Genomic DNA, 19,985 nt, shown 5'->3' with positions numbered 1-19,985 from the left:
ATGTATACTAGGTACTTTTACTCCATCTCATGTTGAAGTTGCAATTGGACTGAAAAAAAAAAGTGAAGTTCTACATTTTGTCCTGGTGACCAGAAAAATTTGGGTGTCACAACACTGCGGCACCACAGCTGCATTTTACACACTGATGACTGAGCTGACCCACATTCAACCAGGTGTGGCAAAACAGAGCATTGTGAGCGTTTAAAAAGAACTGTGGGGCATTTATCAAAGGGTTACTACGCCCCTCAACATCATTGGGAAAATGGCATTTGACCTCCTTAACAGGTGAGCAAATGTGACGCCACTTTGAAAAAATGTTTTGTTGTCCCAAAAAATTACATTCATGTTTGACTTTGAAAATCACAATACATTCACAAGGTTTTGAAATCACGACTGGTTACGAATTTTGTTTTTGTGCCACCAGGATGACAGATTTTTGCTATTATGATGGTTTTTGCTTTCAGGAGTTTCCTCTACCAACATGCTTTTGTGTCATTAAAGTTGTTTAATTGGTTTGTTTGCTGCAGCATTTGTTTGTTCTCTTGCAATTAAAATGTTCATGCAAATATTTGTCTCAACTTTGTAATGACTGAACTGTTTACCCTCATAAGGGTCGTGGTAATGCTGGATACAATCCGAGCTATCTTCGGACAGGAGGCGGGGTACACCCTGAACTGGATCCCAGCCAAATGCAGGGCATATAGAAACAAATGAGCATTCGCACTCACAATCACACCCAGGGCAATTTAGAGTCCTCAATTAATGCATGTTTTTGCGATGCGGGAGGAAACTGGAGTGCGCGGAGAAAACCCACTTATACACGGGGAGAACATGCATACTCCAAATTGATGGGTCCGGGATTTGAACCCCGGTCCTCAGAACTGTGCGATAGACGGGCTAACCAAACAGTCAGCATGCTGACCTATGTACAGTGCGATGAAAAAGTATTTGCCGCCCTCCTGATTTTTTATTTATTTATTTATTTTTTTGCATATCTATCACACACAAAGGTTTCAAATCATCAGGATTGCCCACCATGTTAAATCACAACTCACTGTGACTATCCACAAATTTGGGAAAGGTAAATTCAATTTCACCAGCCACATCCAAACCTTATTCCCACCATACTTGTTGAATCAAGAAATAATTTAAATAGAATCTGTCAGAGAACATGAAGTAGGCTACAAGATCTCATAATAATCAATGCATCATGCCACAAGACAAAGAAATGAGGGGGGAAAAAAAATTAAATCCATCAGTCTGGAAAAGTTCACAAAACCATTTCCAACGCTCTGGGGCTCCAGCGAACCACTGTCAGAACCATTATCCACAAATGGAGAAAACTAGAAACAGTGGCAAATCTTCCCAGGAAAGGGCGACAAACTAAAGTTACTTCAAGAGTGCGACAACGACGCATCCAAGAAGTCACAAAAAAACCTCGAACAACATCTAAAAACCTGCAGGACTCGTTGGCCTCAGTTAAGGTCAGTGTTCACGACTCTACTATAAGAAAGAAAATATACCCATGCTCTATGTGAGACTGAGCAGTACGATGGATGGATTGGGATTTCGCAATTCAGGAAGGTGGGAAAATTGGTGTCCCTCAAAGGTCAATTCTTGGTCCATTGTAAGTCAATCTTAAATATTTCCACTTTCTCAAGTCAAACAAACAAAACATAACTGACCATCACTTTGCAGATAACTCAACTTTAATATTTTATGATATTCTGATGATCACATACACACCCTCGTACAGACTTACTGATTTTTTTGTGCAGGTTTACAGATAACCTGGACAGTAAAAGTGATGGAAGTGGTGGGGGTGTGGGGGGTGACAGTAACCTATAGTAAAGCAATTTAAAGTAAATTTCAAGTCATATCAACTAAATCACAATATCAGTATTTTGCCATTTGAAAAAAATATTTCTAAAAGGGCTTCTGTCCATGTCATATTTTTGAGAAATTAATTCACATATTCATAACGAGCAGATTTTTGTACTGGTTTGTAGATTTAACCCTCAAAATGAAGCATTTGCCAGACTGATTCAAAATGCAGCTGCACATCCTCTCACTGGCACAAATAAATCACAACACATCCCGCGTACTCAAATAAATGCACCGGTTATCAGAATAATTTTAAAATCCTGTTCCTAGTTTATAAAGCTTTGAGGCAAGACCTCTTAAGTACACAAGTAAATTGCTCACCATAACACTCCGCCCAAAACTCGCAGAGTTGCAATTGCAGTCTATTTAATTCATTCATTGTTTACTGTTATTATTTTTTACAAGATGTGACGCGACCAATGACCCTTCTCGTTCTTTCGCCCTTTTGCAGCTGAAGCCGCCACTAGGTGTCAGCACTGTGGTCGCGATCCCGCCCTGTTTACGGGTGAACAAATCCGCAGTTGGAAGGAAAGAGTTAAGGGGTGGAGATTCCCAGCCGGGATGCTGACCAAATAAGCGCCATCAAATCTTGACCGTCAAGTTTGTGGATGTGAAGTGTGTAATCATTTGACACTGCTATTTCCGCATCCAGCTCGATTAACAAGTAACTCGGGCTTGTGCGAGGCCGGTATGACATCCAAATTGCGGCTCGGCAGCCGTCTGCATGCTTAAAAGCGGACGTGGACGTGGAAACTAGCTCACCGATATCATCTCAGTAAACTGCGGAAGGTATCGACAATGGCAACCTGCCGCTGACTTGCACTGCTCGTCGCCATGCGGTGTAAACAGTCGACCAGCTGGACCGGAACCAGTCCTGAGAGGTTCTGATAATTGGATGAGAGGACCGCTGCGAACGACGGGCGAAAACTACGAATCCGGGGTGGTGTGTGGGCGGAGGGTCAAGGGATATTTGCACTGTAAACACGCCGAGTGACGCCATGTGGAGCCCGCAGACGCGTGTGTGGAAAGTCGCCGCTGTGTGCTGCTTGCTGCTGCAAACAATCCTGCACACTTCCACAGGTAAGTCCATGATATTGTTGAATGGCAGGGGTGCGTAATGGGTAAACAATTATGTGCCGCTGACGACATGACAGGTACAAACAATTTTTTTTTGAAAAAGTCTTTGGAAAGACGTTTAATTTTCTTGAGAGGTTAAGAAAGCTCTTTGTAAAAAAAAAAAAAAAAAACGCATTTAGCAACATCGTTGTCAGAATATGAGACGATTCTGAGTACGATGAAGAGCCGTTGTACACTAAAACAATTACATTTTAGAACTTTTCACCATGATGTCAGGGAAAACGTCCAACAATATGCATACCATTGAGCTCAAATAGCAATGCTTTAATGCATTAATTGTAGTGCCAACAAAATTGTGTTATTGCATTGCATTATTGGATATCGAATTGGTGAATTAAGATGACACGTCCATCTATCCATCTTCTGCGCCAGTTGATCCTCACAAGGTTTGCGGGAGTGCTGGAGCCTGCTGTCATCGGGCAGAAGGCAGGGCACACCCTGAACTGATTGGCACCCAATTGCAGGGCACACAGAAACATCCATTCACACCCAACAATCTCACCAAGGGCAATTTAGACTCTCCAATTAATCCATGTTTTGGGGGTATGGGATCACATAAGAGCACCAGGAGAAAACTCATTCAGGCACGGGTAGAACATGCAAAGTACACACAGGCAGGATTTGAACCCCGGTTCTCAGAACTGTGAAGCTAATGCTGTAATCAGTGGTGCCACTGTGCTGCCCACACACCACATTAAGATGTATAAATTGTATATATCACAGTCTAAGTGAATATGATTCAAGTCCCTGGCTCCTCATTTCCTACTGGAGCCATTCAATCCTGACTGTTTCAGGTTGCAGGCTATGAAGCCTGCTCATCATTCTTTGATCCCATTCCATCAGCAGCTCTGAGGACACCTCTGTAAACAAATGATCCGAGTCCCGCAGAACATCTTCCTCCTTCACCTCCTGATGAAACTCTAATGATCAGAAAATGTAGTGCAGAAGAAAATTAATGAATACATTTCTGTAATTAAAAAGTCCCCCTTTCCTGTAATCATGACTAATTATGTCATTGATAAGTAATTAAGTTCATTTGTATGGTCTTTATCCACAGAGTCTCAAAGTTCACAAACAACCCCTTTCCAGGATAACCAACCAGTCTGCAATGGATGTTGAGTGGGAAACATTTATCACATATTAAGAATACCAAATTTCAATCCGGTTTCGGTACTCATCACCACACACAATCTGCTCTTCTCAATGTGCTAAATGATATAAGGTTGAATACTCACTCGGAAAGGTGTCAATTCTGGTCTTGTCTGATCTCAATGCAGCTTTTGATATGGTGGATCATAATATACTGTTGAACAGGTTGGAAGCGTGGACTAAATGGAACGGTCCTTAAATGGTTCTTTCTACTAAATACTGAGTAAAAGGGTCTGAATACTTATGGTGTAGATTGTTTTAATGCAGGCATTTGTGAAAATCTTTTATGTTGGGAAAAAAATTTACATAAAAGATTTTCGCAAATGTCTGCATTATAACAGAGTGGAAAAATTTAAGGGGTTCTGAATACTTTCAGTACCTTGTGTGTGTGTGTGTGTGTGTGTGTGTGTGCCTGTGTGTGTGTATGTGCATTGTCGTGTTTTGCCATGTTGACTTACCACTGGAGAGTGTCACGCATCATAGCTCATAACACAACAGTCAAATGAGTAACCCATGTCCTTATACGACCTCTGCCAATAGACTGCTACTCGCAGGTGTGGTCATCAGCACCAGAATTAATGATCACTCACCTCCAACATCAAACAATACATGCCAGATCTCTGGTCAATAAAAGCTAAAAGACTAACTTTCACAATGGAAGTATTGTACTAGAAAATCATTCTCTGCTCCTGTTACGTTTTGTTCTAATCGAGTAATATAGCTATCTCACTGCACTTTGATTAAATAACTTTGTTTGATAATGTTTATGACTCATCAGTCAACACGTCTTCTCCTTCAGGTCTTAATGTGTGTATGAGTGGCAGCGCTACTTCGTGCGAAGAATGCCTCATGATTCATCCCAGTTGCGCCTGGTGCGCACAAGAGGTATGCTTGTTTATGTGTTTAGCAAAAATATTTGCATCACTGATACATCTTATTACTGTATAGTCTTCTCTGTTTGTAACAGGATTTTGGGAGGGGCCGCATCCTGACATCACGCTGCGATTTTGTTGTAAACCTGCACAAGAGGGGCTGCCAGAGTCACTATGTCGAATACCCAACAAACAGTATCATGGTGCAGCAGAACATGCCCCTGAGCTCCAAAGGGTCTGGCTTGACCCAACAGGATGTAGTCCAGATTAGACCTCAGAGGATCTCACTCAGCTTGCGACCAGGTGACAAAGTTGAAAATTTAAGCCTTTAACCATCCAATATAGAAAAATCTGTTTGGTTTGCGGTTCCCTTAGGGCTATTACAAAAAAAAAATTGTAGTTTTGTTACCTGCCCCTGCCGAGATGTGAAATCTGATCCTTTATCAAATGGTTGAAATCTAAATTCATAGTGAAAAAAACCCTGAAGGCTTTTTCACAATGCATTGGAGCTGCAGCTCATGGGGAAGCCTAAACTCCCCCAGATCCTGCTGTGCCTTTAGAATCAGATGAACCCCTCTGACATCCTTTTTGGGTGCTGCGCCTTATCTCCTTCCTCCTTGTTATATAAGTAAACCCAAGGCCTTCTGTTGAAATGGTTACATTTGTATTGCTGTACTGCAGCCTCCTTTACATCGAAACCAACAGAAAAAAGGAACCAGGCTCTTTTCTGTTCAGTCGTGTCACAAAGAGCAGCAAAGATATGTAAGGTCCATCCTGCGGCCTACCTTGTGGTTGGTGCAACAAAAACCAAGTGCATGTGTAGGCCTTAGTAATGGCAGAAACAGTAAGAAAAGTAACTTGGATCTCAAAGGTTTAGAGGACACTGGATTCAGTGACTTTTACAGGTTTCCTACAAGTGTAACGCCCGTTCTTTTTTTTTTTTTTTTCAGTGCATGGAAATCTATCAGAAAATATAAAATATTACCATTCTGACTGTATTGATCTTATCTATGTAGGGTGCAATGTCTCGTCTTTTTTATAACTTTTAGGTCATTTGATGAAACAACAAGATATAATGTTGGCAGTGAATTGTCTCCCCCTTAAAGACAAAGCCACATCTAGTGGATCTTTTCTGCTTATCAAAGCTTAACTGTGGTTTGGAGTTCTCTAAATGCAGTTGGGTGGAGTGGAAAAAGACTGAAAATTTGCTCAAAGAGACAGTTGAAGGGTTAACATGCTCCCTGATCGATTCCTTACTCAAAATACAGGAGAGCAGACATGGTTTGGGCTGGAGGTGCGCCAGGTGGAGGACTACCCAGTGGACCTCTACTACTTGATGGACCTCTCGCTCTCCATGAAGGATGACCTGGACACAATTCGGAACCTGGGCACCAAGCTGGCCCTGGAGATGGGCAAACTCACTAGCAACTTTCGTCTGGGCTTTGGCTCTTTCGTGGACAAGAACATGTCGCCCTTCTCCTACACTGCACCCAAGTATCATGAGAACCCGTGCAACGGGTAGGTGGCAGTGACTATATCACTAAAAAATCTTAACTTGTGAATTCATTTTATTTTATTGTGAAAACATCTTACTGTACTTATTTTAAAAGTTTTGACTTTCTAAATTTTCAGAACGACAAAAAGACTTTTTTTTCAAGACTCTTAGCAAGTTAGCAGTTCCATTTTGAGATTTTTTTTTCTCCCCCATTTCTTTTTGGTACAAAATGTATTGGTGTAAGTAGAAAAAAATCTGCTGGTGGATAGTATTCTTCCTCCAGTTCTTTTCGAGTTCTGGATGAGAGGTTGTTGGACAGCCTTTTTCAGATCATTTCAGAAATGTTCAATTAGGTTGTAGTCTGGGGTCTTCCTGGGTCAATTAAGGACATTCAGAGTTGTCTTGAAGCCACTCCTTTCATATCTTGACCATGTGGTAACCCTTGTTGAGTAAAAGATGAAAGCCCTTCAAGTTCAGGTCATGATAAATGGGAGTGAAATTTTTTTTTTTTTTTACTTTGACTTGCGAGCGCAAACTTGAGATACAAGTTCTTTCTGGAAGCAGTAAACTCAAATAAAATCACTTTACAATAAGCACCGCTTTACCATATGGTGAACTGTTTAATTGCACTTCGAGTTCAAATTTATGGTCACGCAGAGAAGAAAGACAATTACAATTTGTATACATAAAACAACCAAAGCTTTGACCTGCGAAAGTCAGCTATCTTAATGCTCACAAACATTCATTCAAACAAGGACCAAAGAAATGGAAAACGCTACTGACATGCCGACAGTTAGCATCTAGAGTCAAGGCTTGAGAGCCCTTTCGGAAACTGATATTTGGAAGCATAGGATGGAACAACACAGACGAACATTACTCACTGACATGGGTTCTTCATCCTTGACAAAAAAATTACTGATGATAAAATTTCTTACTGAGCAGTAGAACAGCAGAAGAAATAGCCTTGTTCTTCGTTAGCATGAGTGTAGCAAACATTGATGGGAGGGGTGGGCACACCATTAGGCACAGCACAGTGATGGATGAAATATTAGATCATGACCCACAAACTGTTTAATTCTTTGCATTATATCTGCAGTATTTTATTCATCTGTTTTTACAAAGTGCAATATTAGGGTGTACTATTTACCTTATTAAGAAACAAACAAACAAAAAAGTGTATAATTTGTATTAGTGTAGACAGCATTTTAAATAAAATAAAAAAAGAATGTAGATAGACACAAAATGTATGGATGCTGCAAGCGATATCTCATGGACTCAAATGTAACCCCACGTGTTCTATTTTATTTTTTTTTTGGTCTCGATCAATTATGCATTCCTAGCTCTTCATATTTGTTCAAACGAAGTGAATAAGCTCTTCTGCAGCCCAACAGCTCACACACTGTAGCAGAAAACCAGAATATGGACTTCCACTGTCTTTGTTTTCCCCAGAGGCGAAAGTGCACTGAACCCAGTGCGCATCACTTGCCATGTAGGTTATTTGCGTGATGTCCATGCACAAAGCATTTCAGTGAGAAAATATTGATGATAAATGAAAGTAGTTCAAGGCCACGGTGATTTAAAAAAAATAAAAAACACTGCGTGACTTGTTCTTTTTAATGTCAATCCGATTGTTATTCATATCCACCCACCTAGGTACAAGCTCTTCCCAAACTGTGTGCCCACGTTTGGCTTTCGCCACATAGTCTCACTGACGGACAAAGTAGACCGCTTCAACGAGGAGGTGCAGAAGCAGATGGTCTCCCGCAACCGGGACGCACCCGAGGGCGGATTTGATGCCATACTGCAAGCGGCGGTTTGTAAGGTGACAAGCATCACATTAGTTTCGTTTTTGTAAATTGTTTTGAATCATTTTAAGTCATTATCTGAATAGTTTAAAGCTTCCATACCATCAAAATCAAAATGTACTACTGTTTTATGCATAATATAGGACCAAATGAGTCTGTGGGATCATTTCAGTTTGACACCCATGCCGTTTGTCGCTCGAATGCAAAAGGCCAAAAAATCCTAAGCCTTACAAAATGGGTGGCTCTGAAGAGTGCATCTTTGCAACAACGTTTTACATCCATCCATCTGTTTTCTGAGCCGCTTATCCTCACAAGGGTCGCGGGAATGCTGGAGCCTATCCCAGCTATCAACAGGCAGAAGGCAGGGTTCACCCTGGACTGGCTGCCAGCCAATCACCGGGGACATAGACAACATTCACACTCACAATCACACCTAGGGGCAACATGTAAACTCCACACAGGCGAGGCCGGGATTTGAACCCCAGTACTCAGAACTGTGAGGCCAACCCTCTAACCAGTTGCTACACCGTACCACCCCCCCAATGAAGTTTTGTCACTTAATATTTAAGTACCTGCCCATTTCCTGGGTATTATCCACCCACTCAACTCAGTTAAACGCAAACACTCCATTTCTGGGTTCTAAGCAAATGGGTCTCAGCTGCCGTGAAGCCCTTCAAATAATCTGTAAAGTATAGATGTTTTACAAGAGTACTTAACTATATTTATTTATAAGGCCCCATAGCTCAGTGGTTAGAGCATTGGTTTGGTAAGCCAAGGGTCGTCGAGGCCACTACTCCCCAAGAGGGGTTGCTTCAGGACCGGCATCTGGCGTAAAAACTGTGCCAAACAAAAAGTAGCATTCATCTGAGATGTTACACTGTGGCAACCCCTTACAGGACAAGCCGAAAGAAACTTACTTAATTAACTGTATTTATAATTACTACTGTAATGGTAAATGAAATGCAGTGGAACCTTGGAGTTTGAACATAATTCAGTCTTGTGAAATGTTCAAAGTCCGAGTTGTTCAACTTCCAAAACATATTTTCCCATAGGAAGTAATATAAATAGGTTTAGTCCATTCCTAGCCTCTAAATTGTCAATTCCTATTTTAATTCCTATATATGTAAAAACATATACACCTGGCATTTAAACATTAAAAATGTATACATTATATATATTTTATATTATATATTGTCATTGTCACCAAAATATGTAGAAGCGCTGAATGTTATTTTCAAGTGAATGGTAGAGGAGGACTAGACTAACCTCTCCGTGGGCCCTTTGACAAGTGTACAAATGAATGCTGCATTCTCGTTTGCTTGAATGTAGCAAATACTGTATCCAACTTGGAGTCTACCAGTGAACCAGGTTAAAAAAAACAGACACACACACACACATGGCTGACGGCGTTGTGAAGCCTGTTTTCTATTATCAGGCGACAATCCAGGGGTTCTCAAGTGGTCCAACGTTTTGTGAAAATTAACCAGTCCTCCAGAATCGCTAGTTCACTCGGATACAAATACAATATTGCAGTATCATGAAGGGCACGTTGTGATGGCTGTGTGACAATAAAATAATGTTAAGAGGATGTGGCAATGCAAATTTAATTCACGTGGCGAGAATCTAGAAAGAAGCCCCCATGACAAGCATATGGCCTATTTGCTTGTTAATTGAAAGGATCACAGGAGGCAGAACAGGAAGTGCATTCTGTTGCAGAGACGGGTCAATCGCTGTTCAGCCACTCCGTGTCTATGTTGCTCCGCCAGAGTAACAATTTCCTACACAAGACACACAGGGACTTCTTCCAAGTAGCCCCTACATTGTAATTAAAGGTGTCTCATCTGAGGTCTCCCCCAAGGCCCGATTCGCCTAATTTTAATCATCTGAAGTCAGGGTAACTGTAGGAATGCCTTTTATTTTATCTTTGAACGCACTATTTTCAACAAAACCACTGGATTTAATGGCCTCTTACTATTTTTCAGCACTGTTCCCATTGTTTCCTACAGACAAGGCTTCTGTTTTAGGTCAGACAAGTGGATACATGGACTCTTTTGTGTTTTGAGTTAGTCCCGCTCATGCTGGTGTGACGACTGTCTTGACTTTGCATGTGAATAAATGTTGGCAGTAAAATGTGAACACCAGGCGGTTTTGCTTTTTCTTCTCCTTTTTCTGTATTGCAGTGTTAATGTAAAGATGTGGATAGGATTAGAAAAATGGCACTATTGTGGGGATTTACAATAGATAGACATTCACCAAGGAGCCTTTTTCAGCAAAAAGCTTTGCAGCCAAACATGTTTTGGTGGGCATTAATCCCCCCGCCATTGCCTTTACAAAGTTTATTTTGATAAGGACAAATCTCCCTCAGCCCCCTCATGAAGTGGAGCCGTTTTGACTTCCAGATCAATCCCTACTGTGTTGCCTGTTAGATGTTTAGTTACTGTATCTGTGTGGGGCCGCTTTTTCATACATTTGACCTTGGCAAATACAGGTTGTGCTTGTGTGGGGATACGCAATAGTTAGAGGCAGTCACCAAGGGGCTCTGCTTTCAAAGGGCTTCCGGTTGCCAGTTTGGAATGGAGACTTTCGGATCTCAGTTGAGGAGTTACTTTTTGCCTGGTTAGGTAGGAATAAAATAAGCAAACTGTTGCTAACATTTGACGCCTTTTCTTTGGCTCCTGCCACCACAATCAGAAAGTCTTCATACCATACATTTAAATATAATTTTTGGGAGAATCTCTCAACAAAGCTGTGTTATTATTTATATTTGTTAATCAACCTCTAAATCTAGGCACATTTTAGCCTTCATCATACCAGTGGAACAACTTGTGAAACATTTACTCAAATAATTGTTTTGGGTTGGAATTAATAGAATTAAATCATTTTTCTTAAGCACCTGTTCAATTCTTGATGAAAATGCTTCTACATGCTGACGTTTTTGTACTTTTGTGTTACTGTTTTCTGTTTGAAGGACGAGATTGGTTGGAGGAAGGAGGCATACCACCTTCTGGTGTTCGCCACAGACGACGTGCCTCACCTGGCTCTGGACGGCCGTCTGGGTGGCCTCGTACAGCCTCATGATGGCCGCTGTCACCTAGACAACAACGAGTACAGCGCTTCCACTCGCTTGGTAAAAAAAAAAATAAAAAAAAAAAATCATGATTCAACGTATCCTTTTCATTGGGCGGTGGGTGTTTTATTTTACTGCGGTGTGTTTGTGTGCAACTTTCTGTGCACACTTTATGTAAACTTGGATTTTTATGTCAAGGGTATATGTTCTCACATTTTAGTGAGGAAAATAAATATCATGTTTATAAAGAGTACAATAAAAAATTATACCAAAAACGACAGACAAATGATTTCAATAAAATCTAATGTGTTTGCAGGATATAGAGACGGGTATAATAATCAATTAATCGCTCATTAAGTATTCAGTAGATTGTGTGGAATTGATTTTTGATTGTGTATTGATGCTATTGAGTCAAAATCCGACTTTTACTTGCCTTTAACCAAAAAGGCACTGCTGATTTTTCTGTTTTGCTGTCTAAGGAAGGTCAAGATCGTATAGTTGAATTAAGCGGTACAACGGCACAACACACTTTCCAGCAATATTCTACTCAATGCAAAACTGGTCAATTTTTCCAAATTCAAGGATATTTGGACTAATTCACATTCTGAGTAATAACCTGTAATATAACATCAAGTGGAATCCAGAATACGTATTTTGCAATTACTGTAATGTGAAAAATCTAATTGAACATTTTCAGGTTTCTTGTATGTCATCAGATAATTTATTTGTTGTGCTAGATTGTAGTCAGTCACAAGAGACCTCCTTGGCGCTGTGTTTGTTTGTTTAAATATGCTTCCTGTCTAAGATGATAAGGTGTGTGAACTTAAGCACCAATGAGTGCTAATTTGGTCTATTTTTATTTCATTCTTCACATATATATATATATATATAACACGCATATGCACTTGCTTTTGGTGGTAATTGTAGAGAGGGTAGAAACTATTATGTGTAATTTTTGAAGCAGGCACCCTAAAGTGAAACCACAAAATGAAGTGTTGACTTGTAAATACACACTCCGGGAGGAGGCTATGAACATCTAGTCATATACTCTCATCAGGAGTACTTGACTAGTAGGACTTATTGTCTCCGATCTACTGCAACCACCAGGTGAAGTTTTCCCGTGTATTGGCTTTTTTTCCTAATCAGATTTTAATAAGATGCTTTAAACACACCCACACAAAGGGCATCTTTCAGAAATAGTTCAATTAATCAATATGATATGGATGACTGTGCATTTAATTCCTTATTGTCCTACTCTCATGCCACAATATGAAAAGATGGCTCACCAAATGATGTTCATCAGCATCGTCCCTATCTCCACATAATCACAAACAGCCCTACATTAAATTGTGGTAACTAAGAACAGCCCCCAAGGATAGATAAACAATGAAAGCAGACAGGAGTCGGCAGGCTTGATGAAAATTTTTGAAAGAAACACTACTTCTTGCTTTTTAGGTTTGAGTCACCTCCCTGGTATTTGATGATTGAATCCTCCAAACATGTTGATCCTCATGGCATCTTAAACCAAACTCAACTCTGACCATTCAAATGAGTCCCATCAAAACAAGACAGCAATGTGAACGGCGGCCTTTAGCCTCTTTGGTATTTGTGTTGGAAAGGAGGGAAGCCCTTTTCACATTCAGTAAAAGCAGCAGGTTCACTCTTCTATATAAATAGCATTGACATGGATTTGGGGGAGACGAAGGTGATCATGCAATTTTCTACTTTCAAGGGTAGTATCAAGTTCTTGGAATGAACATTTTTCCTTAATTCTGTGTTCTTCATTTAGAATGAGGGAAAACAGTTAACTGATTATAGATGGCAAGTTTCACACAACCAATTGAGGTGGAAATGATAACATGGAAAGCATAAATGTCTGTTACTTGGCATTCAAATAGCGACACTTGACCTATCTTTCTCCGTGCAGGATTATCCTTCACTGGCACTTCTGGGCGAGAAATTGGCAGAAAACAACATTTTCCTTATATTTGCTGTCACTAAGCGGTTGTACGTGATTTATAAGGTATTTTACCTTTTTTTGCCCTTTTATCACATTTGTAACCACATCCTTTACGTTCTCATGCCACAAATTTTCCTTTCCTTTATTTCCATGTCTTGAAAAGAATTTCACGGCACTCATACCGGGAACGACAGTGGAGATCCTGGACCAGGACTCAAAGAATGTAATCCAGCTCATCATCGCGGCCTACAATGTGAGTTAGCAAGAATAGTGTTTAGTATGTCACAACGTGGGTGAGTTTTCTCTAAGTATTACAGCTTCCTCCTACATTCCACAGACATGCATATTAAGTTAAGTGAAGACTCAGTCATCCCTAGGGGTGTATGTGTGGTTGTTCGTCTACAGCAGTGTTCAAAATAATAGCAGTCCAACGTGACTAACCAGATAAATCTATGTTTTCAGTATATTTTTTTTATTGCTCATTTAAAACGAGTTACCAGTAGGTGCAGTAGATTTTCAGAAAACCAACAAGACCCAACATTCATAATATAATCTCGGCCGTGCAATTGGGCAATTTGTTGAAAGGGGTGTGTTAGGGGAAAAAAAAAATAGCAGTCTGCTGTTGACTTAACAAACTCAAAAGTATTTTGTACAAACTTTGTTTCTAGTATTTACCAAGCCTTTGAATCACTTAAGTGATATTTAGTAGTATGACCCCAGGTTTTAATAACTCCATCATACCTGTGTGGCATCAAGTTAACCGACTTGTGGGACCTTTCATCTGTTACACTACTCCAAGATTCCTTAACGGGATTCCACATTTCTTTTACATTTTGTGGTTTTGCTTCATAAACAGCATTTTTTATGTCACCTCACACATTCTCGAGTGGATTAAGGTCTGGGAATTGGACTGGCCACTGCATGACATTAACTTTGTTTGGACATTAACTTTGTTTGGAACCAAGACTTTGCATGTTTACCAGTGTATATGGTGTCAGTGTCTTGTTGAAACATCAATTTCAAGTGCATGTCCTCTTTAGCATAAGGCAACATGACCTCTTCAGGTATTTTGACATATGCAAACCATGATCCATCATCCCTGGTATGTGATAAATAGGTCCACCACCATAGTAGGAGAAAAATGCCCATATTATGATGCTTGCACCACCATGCTTCACTGTCTTCATTTCATTTTGAGGGTTGTCTTCCCTTTTCTGCCACTCGTCTCTGGTTTTGCTGTCCATTTTAAGGCATTAGAGATAATTTCAAATGAACAGCCAATAATTTTTTGCAGCTCTCCAATCAAATTTTAATCAAAGTATGCTGTTCTTTTGAAAAATGTGTTGAACGACCCATTGTCCGCAGGCTTTCAAGGAGAAATGCATCTTCAACAGGTACTGGTTTCATCTTCACCTGATTCAAACCTAGTTTTTCACAAAATTGATTACCTCACTGCCACACTGCAAATTTTTAACACACCCCTTTCAACAAATTGCTCAATTACACAGCCTTAAGAGTGTGTATATGTGTCTTGTTGGTTTTCTGCTGCCCCTACTGGTAACTTGTTTGATATGTAGCAATAAAAAAATATACTGAAAACATGGATTTATCTGGTTAGTCACATTGTACTGCTATTATTTTGAACACTACTGTATATATTCTCTGGTTGTGGCTTGCGGTTGCAACGCATACAAGGCAGACCCCATCTCTTATACAGTCAGCTCGGATAGGGAGGCCAATTATTTTAAGTCCTAAGTCCAAGTTCCTCCAACTGTGATACACATGCACATGTTTGTTGATGAGGGTACAGCTGACACACGGGCTGTTGTTAAGCTGTATTTCTCATTACGGAAGCAAAAACATTTGGACGAGTTGAAAACTGCTAATACTTTTTTTTTTTTTTTTTTTGGACATTTTAGCAACTCTTTTGACCATCTTTGAACAATAGGAATACATTTTTGCTCAGTTCCAGCTTTGCAAATGTGAAGATTTCTTGAGGTGCCATAAAGATGACACTTTTTAACAGCTAATGAAATGTGCTTGTTTAATGCCATGGCAAATCACTCACTCTGTGACATCCCCTCCATTCATTGCTTCATTGAGCTTTGCCTCTTTGAATGTCACACTCTTAAGTAAATGAACAAAAGAATGTCACATGATGAGCAACAGGAAAGCCAACTTTTATCTGAAGTATTTTATTGTAATGTCTTAAACGTTAGACCATAATCTAAAGGATAAAGGTAGCAAAATGTATTTCAAATGTTTATGATTAAGGATTGCTGGGAAATGCACTCCAATATACTGAGAAATATTTCCAATATTCTGGCCCTCTTGTGCAGATACATTCAAATAGAAAACGTCGTGACCAGTAAGCATGCAGCTACCTGCCCCTGAAACTTAAACCCGATATTCACGTAACATTCACTTTTCAAAACTTGTCAGACTTTCCGTTGAGTGTTTTTGCTGCGTGGGTGTTTTATATTCAGTCCCTGCCTCAGCAGAATTATGTTTTTGGGACAGGCGGGGTCTGTGTCACTGGAGCTTGAAGGAAGCGCTTTTGACTCATGGCCTTATTAACATTCCAGCTGCCAAAGAGCATCCCTCGCGCTGGGACGGCCAAAAGCGATGCGAATGCAGGATGTTGTTGTGTAACCGCCTTTTTTATCTCCAAGGCAGATGGCAGCTCAAAGCCACTGCTGTCTGCAGGCGTGTGAAGGGTCAATTGAGACCACAGAGGAGGGCACTTCACGATGATAGCGTACACTGCAACAGATTAGATTTGTTTTATTGTATGTTTCATTATGTTATATTGAGGTATATTTATACAACTACTACACACATTTGTCAAAACATCTGTAAAGGGGGAAGATTTTTTTCTTTTTTTTTTAAATATACAAACCCATCAGTCCATTTTTTTACTATGATCATCCTGTTCAGGGTTGTGTGAAGATTGAGCCAATCCCAGTTTACCTCATCTAAAAGGTGGACTACACCCTGGACTGGTTGCCAATCACAGAGCACATTATAGAGGCAAACAACCATTCACTTTTACGTTTACACAATCAGTGAGCGTGAACTGAACCCACACTACCTCCACTCCAAGTCATTTGTTACTGTGTACAAATTAGAGCTTGAATAATTTGATTGATTGTTTTTGTAGTCATCTATAATGTCAAGTCAAAGTTGACAAATCAGTGACATTCTTCAACATAGTACAACAGCACCTGACATTTTTCACAGCGCAGACTGGGTGTGTTAGAAACAAATAAAAAAAAAATTATGTAGTTTTTTTCATTAGTGAACTGGACAGCCTCATTTGGTTTCACAGCGTAGCGTGTTGTGAGATGAGACATTGTAGTCAGGCTAAAACAAGTGAGCATTTATTTTTCTGTTTTGTTTTTGTTTGTGCTCTTATTGTATTTGAGGATAGACTTGCATATTTTCCATGATTAAGATGCAGCTTCACATCGCTGCCCTCTTGTCACTAGTGCAGTTTGTCGACTGAAAGTCAAGTAGCCTCTTGAAACTCAAACATGCCCATAGGCAACATTGTGGACCAGTCACATTCCACAGTGTACTTTAATGATAGTTGTCATTAAAGAGACTACGCAGGGAACTTATTTATGACGTGGTAAACGTCACAAGGACATATTGTAAACATGGTCCCGCACAAGACTGGAGCATCAATTGGAATATGAATCAATGGTAAAGATAATGCATCCATGTATCAGATTTTCATTTAAGATAAAGGAAAATGTACTTTATTGTCCCACAAAGGATGCATCCAGGGGTTTCAACAGTTATAGTAAAAGAAAACATGGTAGGACTCCACACAGACTGTTTAAAGGGGAAATCCAGTGGTTTGCATGAACAATGTATCCAATAGGTCATGTAATATGTACTCTATTTTGACAATGTGATGTTAAATCTTCTCTCATTTAATAGTGTTTTGAGAAGATTTTTATCGACAATTACGAAATTTCAGCGGCGCTGCCATTTTCGCGAGTCACATGACTTACGCGCGTGGATGTGACGCACCAAAGGCTTGATTACATCGTGCCCAGCGCTGAGTTCTCGGATTTATCCTCACCACTTACGTCCCGCACGTAACATCCAAATATTCAAATTTTTTCACAGCCACATTTTCTAATCTGTATGGAAGTATTCCTCCGTCTTCCCGATCAACCGATACTGCTATTTCTTCATCAGATGACGATAAATCTGAGAACTCAGCGCTGGGTAGCAGTGGGATGGCACCCTGGTGCCCTCTACTGACCAGATGCTACTGGATAAAATGATGAGGCGATGAAGCATTTACCGTATTTGGTTTTGCAATCATAACGGCCCTCTGAGGGAAGCCGTAACAAGAATGTGGCCCACAGCAAAAATGTTTTTGACACTCTTGGGTTAAAGCATCAGTTTCACTCCTAAATACTAAAAGTTTAAGCCCTAACTGTTACGCGAATATCTCTATAAAGCTGTGTGGTCTTCTTAAAATGGAGAGTTTTACTGTGACAACATGACATCTGTCATTACAACAACTAAGTAAGTGGCCAAACGGTTTTATAATTTCATTTCTGGGAAATAAGAAATAAATGTTGCAAAGCTCCAGATGTGCATGTTGCCGTCACACACAACCTTCCGCCATGTTGAGAGCCTGTATTTTTTTTTTGTGAATCTATAAAAATGGTGACTAACCAGGCTACAACTTTACACGCTTTTGCCTAGTTCACTCCCCTGCAACCGATTAGAAGATCATAAAACATGAACATGCAAGTCTGGTGTTTTCCCCTTGCAGAACATTCGTTCCAAAGTAGAGCTGACAGTCTGGGACCAACCCGAGGACCTCAGCCTGTCCTTCACCGCCACTTGCCAGGATGGTGAGCCGCTACCCGGACTCAGGAAATGTGCTGACTTGAAAATAGGTGACACGGTGAGTCCATGTGCATGCTGTCCTGACTTCGTAAATATTTTATTTTTTCCACTTCTACCATGCTTTGGTGTGCCTTAGTACCCAGCCTTTAGCTTCTTTTGGCATATTCAATGGAACCTTTAGTCTATTTTGGATGTCACACAAAAATCCATAGGTAGAACCTCAATCATGGATGACGTCAGGCAAGAATTGTGGAAAGTGGGCATTTAAACCCTTCATGAAAAACAGTAAATTACATATTTATTATATATATATATGTGTGTGTGTGTGTGTGTGTGTGTGTGTGTGTGTGTGTGTGTGTGTGTGTGTGTTTAACAATCATAAAAATGTAATCAGAAATTATACAAATTGAGGCCTTATATTGTGATTTAATAAATCGGCTCATGGATGACAAATTCATTTAAGTGTTGTGTATGGTATATTTTTGAATTTATTAATCCACAGCATTACGATAACGTTTATTAATTTCACAATGGGGAAATTTGCAAACTCAAATATAGGAATTAATTAAATAAATGAAGACAAGATGTCATATTCTTAAATTCAATAATTAATACATAGAGTACTTTAATCACCTTAACCTATCCTCCACAGTTAAATTAATTTGTGGATCCTTGAATTATTTAATTAATTGATTTGGTAACTGTCAATTTAATTGGCTTCCTTTCATTTTGGCACTTAACTGGTCACAGCATAAAAAGGTTACATTTCCAGCATATTTTGGTCTGATATAAAATATTGCACTTCAGCTATCGCTGCTGTCTTACCTTTAAAAAAAAAAAAAAAAGTAAAAGAAAGCATACGACAAGGCTTTTTTAGACAAACCTTTGCTCCCTCCTTTATCCACTTCCTGTCTGTTGAAGTCAAACCAAACAGCAGCCTCCAACTACAGTGTTCATTTGTTGGGGACAATATTTGTATCTGTGACAAAAAAGGAGCTTCAAAAATAAATATCTAAATGTGTTCCACGTCGGAAGCACTTTGTAGATGAGATTTAAGATGTTCACTTCGGAAGGATCTCATTTAGTGTATTCTCCCACATTTCTCCGTGGGAGAGATCCTTCATTCTTGCGTTGGTGTTTCCTTGCACTTGAATCAGTCAACAGGAAATGGGGAGCATGGCTTCTACTGTCAACAGCCACTGCGATGTGACTATTGTGCATGTGTACATCACGATGACAATGCTCAAACAAAATATCGCGCAGCCCTAGTCTGATGTCATAATTGTTTACCAAAACCTTATCCATGTATTATGCCCATACTGTGTGTGTGTGTGTGTGGTGTGTGTGTGTGTGTGTGTGTATATATATATATATATATATATATATATATATATATATATATATATAGTGCTCTATGTGTTCCAGAAACCAAGGGAAAACTTGATACGTCTGTGGTGACATGTTGTCAAACAGACTGCTTTTTTGTTTGAGACCGTGGAACTTGAAGGACATTTCAGCCTTCTGTATGCTCCACACATATTTAGGATTTACAATAAAAGCATAGCGCATCACACCATACTATTTGATTAATGTAAACACTCTCCTCACCAGCTATTCACGATAACCAGACAGTGTGAAATGCTCTAGTAGGTGTATCCCCTTAGAGGATTTTGTCTGGTCTTTCCCATGATCTAGTATGCTAATTACCATTTTCTTATTAAATTCCCACGCTGTAGTAGGC

General features: G+C 39.8%; 1 protein-coding gene across 1 annotated transcript in view; it reads left to right on the top strand.

Annotated features, from left to right (window-relative positions):
- The first annotated feature begins 2,408 nt into the window (after positions 1-2,408).
- The window catches only part of itgb5 (integrin, beta 5), a 47,285-nt gene continuing 29,708 nt past the window's right edge, over positions 2,409-19,985 (top strand). Inside the window, exons 1-9 of the mRNA XM_061840963.1 lie at positions 2,409-2,964; positions 4,970-5,055; positions 5,138-5,345; positions 6,311-6,560; positions 8,191-8,359; positions 11,311-11,469; positions 13,337-13,432; positions 13,533-13,622; positions 18,168-18,302. Coding sequence (XP_061696947.1) covers positions 2,883-2,964; positions 4,970-5,055; positions 5,138-5,345; positions 6,311-6,560; positions 8,191-8,359; positions 11,311-11,469; positions 13,337-13,432; positions 13,533-13,622; positions 18,168-18,302 — 1,275 coding nt within the window. The 5' untranslated portion in view covers positions 2,409-2,882. The remainder of the gene's footprint in view (positions 2,965-4,969; positions 5,056-5,137; positions 5,346-6,310; positions 6,561-8,190; positions 8,360-11,310; positions 11,470-13,336; positions 13,433-13,532; positions 13,623-18,167; positions 18,303-19,985) is intronic.

This window comes from Syngnathoides biaculeatus, chromosome 14 (genome assembly GCF_019802595.1).
Source record: "Syngnathoides biaculeatus isolate LvHL_M chromosome 14, ASM1980259v1, whole genome shotgun sequence".
NCBI classification, from domain to species: domain Eukaryota; kingdom Metazoa; phylum Chordata; class Actinopteri; order Syngnathiformes; family Syngnathidae; genus Syngnathoides; species Syngnathoides biaculeatus.
Note: the sequence above shows the minus strand (reverse complement) of the source record. Positions and strands in the feature narration are given on the sequence as shown.